The following is a 6,947-nucleotide window of genomic DNA, read 5'->3' on the forward strand; positions in this document are numbered from 1 at the left end:
TAAGAAAAGAAAAGTTATGGAGTTTAATACAACAGGTAAGTACCTACAAACTGCATTTTTATTTTTTTACATTTATTGTATACTTTCTTTGGTATTTCATTTTTAAGATGATAACCTTTTAGTAATAAACATTTAAAAAAAATATATATCAAAAATGATTAAGTCAAAGTGCTGGGATTTGCCGGGCATTGATATTAATATTTTTGAATAACTTACATATTTGTCTTCTATGGTACAAAAAAAAATATGTCCACCTTTTTCAATTTTTTGAACTAACGCCTTAAAGGAGGGAGGAGGACATCTCAAAATATCGAAAATTTGAAATGTGACATTTCGTGATTTTTTCATGTTTTAGCTGCATCTGGCTTTCGAAATATGACACGTAGGATGCTATTTACATTTGTCAGGGAGTCAGAAGGTGTTAATATAACAGAAAAATGCAAAAATCTGGAAGGATACATCCTTAATTTTGGACCATTTTCTGATGAGGATGAAATAAAAGTAAAACGAGAAATTCGTCGGTTGAAGTCTGAAATTGTATCAAAATTGAAAAAGTCACATGCTTTATGGGATAAATTCGAAAAGAATAACAAAGAATGGCTGAATGGAATCATTTCACTTCCTAAACCTCTGAGCTCGTCTTCTCAAAGAGTTGGGCGTCCAAAAACAAAATTCTATGATTCGAGTGAAAGAACCAAGAGAAGAAAAACGGAAACTTTGAGAAGAGACAATGACCTGGAAGAACTTACTTTTGCAACTCAAGTAAAATTAGGTAAGTGAGTAAACAAAATAAATTACTTTTAGACGATTTATTGCTAAAGGCCGGAAATGGCAGCAAATTTATCATTTAATGTTTTTTTTGCTAATCAAATTTATCATCTAAAAAATATAAAAATCATAATAATAACCAACTTAAAGAAAGTACCGTTCAGATTTAAAAAAAATACACACATATCTATTTATTATAATTTTATATTATTAAAATAAAAAAGGAATTAGGTTCCTATTCTTAATTTATAAAAGTTTAATTTAGCGCATCGTCTGCAGACCTAGTTATTCTTTGAAGGAAACTTAAAATCTCCTGCCGCAACCTGCTTCGGTCCACCTCTGGCATTGGCACCTCCTGATCCTGCATGCCGTAATTAAACGTTATTAATGAATCGCCACTCATTTTCCTCAAAGCGGGTCTGAAATGCCTGTCAAATGTTATCATCATCTGCTCTTGGGTGTTGTTCGGTAACCCAATATATGCAGACCAGGTTTTTCTTTGTAGGACACTTAAAATTTCCTGCTGCAACCTACTTTGGTCCCACTCTAGCATTGGCAGCTCCTGATCCTGCATTCCGTAAATAAATGCAATTAAAGTATCGCGACTTATTTCTCTCAAAACGGGTCTTAAATGCCTATCAAATATATTCACCATGTGCTGTTCGGTGCTGCTCCTTTCAGATATAACATATCGGCTATTATCATTTGCAGCCATTTTCAAAATTATATTTTCGGATTGAAATATTTATAATCACGGGTATATGACAACTAACTTAGTTTTTGACATATTTGTCAATATCGCAGAATACTTGATTTAATAACACATATTTGCTGTAAGTGAATGGTAGATACATAGGTTTTTAAACCCAATTATTAACCGTTTTGTTGCTTTTTTTTCTAGCTAATGAAGAGAAACGTGATGCTTTTCTCGTGCTGAAAGAAAACACTTATACACCCAAACGAGCCACTGCTTATAAAAAAGCGTTGAGTGCAAGTAAATTCAAAGTGAAGGTACAACTAACATCGCAACAAGCGTTATCAATGTTCATCGAAGCAGACTTATCAAAGAGGCAGTACGAAATCATAAGAAGTTATAATCCATCTATGTATCCATGCTACAGTAAGATCCAAAAAGTCAAAAAAGAGTGTTACCCCGACTAATAATCTATTACTGTCACCGAAACTTTAGCAGATATTAAGCTTCAGAATTTGATGGATCACACTGTATCCAGATTACTGACAGATCTTTACGAAGTAGTTAAAACGCTTGACGAAGAAGAAAGAAATGCCTTAGAACTCATATGTAAATGGGAATGCGATGGAGCGCAACAAGCGCAATTCAAACAAAAATTTGTATGTGACTTTACCGCTTACTTAGATGACGGACGCTTACTTGTTCCAAAGCTCACTTGTCCCTTTACGGCTTATTTGTTCCTTAAATGGAAAAATACTATGGCAGAACCCCACTCCTTCATCTCCTCGTTATTGCCGCCCAATCAGGCTGAGATTTATAAAAGAAACCGCAGATGTGACAAGAGAGGAAATATCATATATCAAAGATGCTTCAAAAAATTTGAACAAAACGAAAGTCCAAATGAAAGAAAATATTGCTTGCGAGGTATCGCATACAATGATGTTGACCATGCTCGATGAAAAGGTGAGTAAAAAAACAAAAATTGAAAATGTTTATTACTATTTTAAGAATTGAAACCGAAATATGATTATTAGGTTTTATTGTTGTAGTTCTATCCAATAATTTAAAAAAAAATATTTCAGGTGTGCAACTCTGTGACAAGCACATCATCTACAATGAGGTGCTACATATGTGGCTTAACTTTAAAAGATTTTAACTGTATCCAAAAAAAGGGGACAGTTAATGTGGAAACTTTTGAGTTTGGTTTTATTCTTCATGCCCGAATACGATTTTTTGAAGCTGTTTTACATTTGGCCTATAAACTACCAGTACAAAAGTGGCAGCTCAGAAGCGTTGAAGAAAAAGAAAAAGTCAAACTCAGGAAAGTCGCAATCCAAAGCGAATTTAAGTCAAAGATGGGTCTCATTGTAGATGTCCCAAAGGCAAATTTCGGCAACACGAATGACGGCAATACCAGTAGACAATGTTTTGCAAATCATGAACTGTCGGCCGAAATTACTGGTATAGACGCGACATTTATCTATCGCCTGAAAATTATTCTGGAAGTTTTGTCGAGTGAGCATGAGGTGAATACGAAAAAATTTTCGGTTTTCGCTTCAGAAACGGCAGAACTTTATATCCAACTTTGTATCCTTGGCATCCGATGATCCCCACGCTCCACCACAAAATACTTATCCATGGGCCTCAAGTGATAAGACATGATTTGCTGCCAATCGGACAACTGTCTGAGGAGGCTGCTGAAGCCAGGAACAAATACATACGCCTCTATCGCCAAAACTTCGCAAGAAAATTTTCTCGACAAGAATGTAACGCGGACATATTAAACAGGTGAATTATCGTTATCTAGTACTAATAATAACTGTTATGTATCTTTTTTTACAGACTTCTTCTAAACTCGGATCCTGTAATAACGGGAATGAGACCGAGAAGAAGAAAGTTGTCGGAACCTTTCTCAAAAGACACCAAATCAATACTACAGTCGACTGTATTTAATTAGTATTTACTGTAGTATTTTTATTGTAGTATTTACTGTAGTTAGTATTAATTAATATTGTAGTTAGTATTAATTATTATTGTTGTAGTTGTCGAAACCTTTCTCAAAAGACACCATATTATTGCTACAGTCGACTGTAGTTAATTAGTATTGACTGTAGTATTATTTTGCATTATTTACTGTAGGTAGTATTAACTGTATTAATTGTTATTATGTTAGAAACATGATTACAAACCAAGAATAATTTTGGCCGTCCAGATTAATGAAATACTCCTATATGCGCCGGTCGAGCGCGGTGTTGATTCCACCGACACAAGTAATCTTTACCAGTGACGTCGACAAAAAATATTTGCATGATAAATATTTATTATTAATAGATTATGCTTTAAATTATAAAAAATATTAGTATTTATAAACTCTTTACGAACTTTTTTTTTAACGTACTTCATTAGAGTAAAGCGACTTATCTAATAAAAAGCATTTTGATAAAAATAAAATATTTTAAATTAATTATAGATTTCTTAAGAAGTTTTTATTATTCTACGTTTATGACGACGATTGTCCTTTGATATGATGTTATGATTATGTCGGTATTTACTTATGAAAAGATCATCTTAAATCACCTTTTTTCTCATGGTGCGGCACAAACGGTACAAGTTTTTACTATCGTAAAAGTTCACAAAAACACTGAAATGAGTCAATCTTTTTCCTTTTTTAACCAAAACTAAAGAAAAAACACAAAACTTCACAAATGCCAAATTTAAACACAAAGCCGTTTGTCAAGATCACATTAGATTTTGCCTGTGGTGTTGTCATTTCAAAATTTTTAGGAGCGGTTTTAGGAATAAAATTGTTAATAATTTTGTTTTAAAGGTATTATTTTTGCGTTTAGAATAAATCTATTTCTAATTTTTATTTATAATACAAAATGTAAAATCAATAAGTTAAATAAACTTTTAAAAATTCGTGTAAACTTGACAATAGAGTCGATGAATATGTTTGTAAACAAAACACCCCCCTTACCCCTGTGCAAATGTTAAACAAACTTGTTGTTTACTAATTTTAGCCTTTCAATTTTCTAAGAAGTGTACTGTATAAAATAATATAAACTTTGAATAGCAAATCTAAAAATTATATTATGTAGTGCAGAAGATGCTTAACAACAGTGTAGCTTTCAAATTGGATGTTAAATATGTCAGAAGCAAATAAGTGTTTATATTATAAATGCAGTACTAAAGTTAACATCAATTTTAGTAATTTTAATAACTAATTGATTACATAATTATTACAACAGAAGTTATAATTGTTGTTTTTGTAGATTTTTTAGTATTATTGTTTGCTAGTTGATATAGTATTTTTCAAAGTGTGTGACATATATTAGTTTTCTGCTTTTGGTCTTTTTTGAGATTTTTAGTTCATATACAATTAACTGCTCTGCCTGTTCGAAATTTTTCATTAGATAATATTGAGGTAAAAGTTATCACTTTTATTTCTCATTGAACCAGTTCACTTTAACCTTCTAGTTTTGTTATATATTTTAGCGCCCGTTTCATTATTCGTATTTGATCTGTTAATATTATTGTTAATTGATATCAGGATGATAAAAGATACGTATCATAAGTTACTATTAAGTACTGTATCTTCAATGAATAGTGACTATTAGGAATGCTTATTGTCTATTTATACTATGACCAATAGATCTATTAATTTTGCATGTTAAATCGGCGAACAGTGAGCATTTGTTGATACATTTCCGTTACTAACGACTAGCGGGTGGCAATGTATAAACTTCGTACATTTAATTACTAGGCGTTAAATATTAGGTTAAATATAATAGTTATTATATGTATAGTGGCATATAAAACTTTTTGAGGAATAGATAAGTTTTATACGATTTTCATAACTTTATTTCGCTTGAAATAGAGCTGAAGAGTAATAAATAAAAATACCTGAAAAACTATTTAATAAATTTAAGAATTTTAATATTGTAATCGTCAGTTTAATAACTAGACCAGCTTCAACTAATTTAATTGCGGAATATCTTACATACTACGTTACTCTAGCAAATAGAGAGGACATTAATTATCATAAACTTAACAATCATCTATTTAAATTAAATTACGAGACAGTTTTACAGAAGATTAATTTTTTCCCGAAGATGCTAACATCGTTAGCGAAACATGCGTCGAGAGTAAAAATAAAGGGTTTTGGTTAGTGTTTAACTGTCTCGTAATTTAAGCGTCACACCGAAGGTTCCAACTATAGAACTACCATCATCTATTGTTTAATAATTATTATCTATATTGCTTTTATTTAACATTAACAATTAAAATATTAGTTAATTTTCACCTTTATTTAATTTTTAATCCAAAGTAAGTTTTTAGTGAATTCTGTTCTTTTTCCTGTTATTCTAAAACCAAAAATTATTAATTTCTTTATATTTTTAATTTTATACTGTATTAATTTCGAATTGGATTGAAAATTTAAAATGATAGTTTTAGTAATTACTTACTAGTGGTATATTTTAAATTATATAGAATATCATAATATCTTCTAGTTTTTGAGACTTTTTTTGAGATTAAATTCAATACTAAAGACCCTGTTAAAAATGTAGCTAAAAAACAGTTTAGTGTGTTTTCAATTAACGAAATCTTCCAAAATCCAATTACATAAAGTCAATCTAATTACAAAAAGAGAAGGTTTTTTTATGGCCTACAGACTTAAAGAATTGAGGCTCGTGTAGTTAATTAAACTTGGATTTTAAGTCTTTCTAAAAACTAATTAAAAAATTCCAGACCTTGCAAGATAATTAATTTATAAGTAACGGTCTGTAACACATAAAGATAGCTGGCAAATTACCAGAGTACTCTTCTACAAACATTGTTATTTGGTATACAAAAACTAAGAAATAATCAAAATACCAATGCAAAAGTAGCTCAATTCGTAATCCCTCCTAAGTATCTTTAAAACCATTAAAACTTATATTAAACAAATCAAAATTTGTATATAAACTCCCAAAGCTATCATATGTACATATGCACCTAATGATTGGAGAATTCAATAAATAGTTAGAATAATATGTAGTTACAAGAAAAGTAGGTCTATTGCAAGGAATGTGGGGACTACTATTAATAAATAATCGATCCAATACACGTGTGGATTCAGATAAATTATGTACAACTTTGTCAATAAATCATAAATTGAAATTTTTTCTACGAAGTTCAAGAGACTGCATATTGTATAATTTTAGATAATTATCATAAGTAATTCACGAGTGTTGCCCATCAAATCTATAATTTAACCCATTTATAAACTTATGCTGTACATTCTCAACTCAATTAATATACTTAAACTACATTAGGTTCCAGATCGTAAGCAATGCTATTAGAAATTGAATGTTGCTGAATCTCTTGATCACTTGAAAAATAAAACCCAGCTTTACCAGAACCTTTTGAAAGTTTTTAATATGACTTTCAATCACTATTCTAGAATCCAAGTCAAGAAAAACCATCTTAGAGTTATCCAAATAAA

General features: G+C 30.5%; 1 protein-coding gene across 1 annotated transcript; it reads right to left on the reverse strand.

Annotated features, from left to right (window-relative positions):
- Positions 1–956: 956 nt before the first annotated feature.
- LOC126734592 (uncharacterized) lies at positions 957–1,538 on the reverse strand. Its single transcript, XM_050438285.1, has 2 exons — positions 1,421–1,538; positions 957–1,336 (listed from the first exon to the last, which is right to left on the reverse strand). Exons 1-2 carry the CDS (start codon positions 1,481–1,483, stop codon positions 1,025–1,027), a joined length of 375 nt encoding a protein of 124 aa, XP_050294242.1. The 5' UTR covers positions 1,484–1,538; the 3' UTR covers positions 957–1,024.
- Between the last annotated feature and the right edge of the window lie 5,409 nt (positions 1,539–6,947).

Source organism: Anthonomus grandis, chromosome 3 (assembly GCF_022605725.1).
Source record: "Anthonomus grandis grandis chromosome 3, icAntGran1.3, whole genome shotgun sequence".
Classification (NCBI taxonomy): domain Eukaryota; kingdom Metazoa; phylum Arthropoda; class Insecta; order Coleoptera; family Curculionidae; genus Anthonomus; species Anthonomus grandis.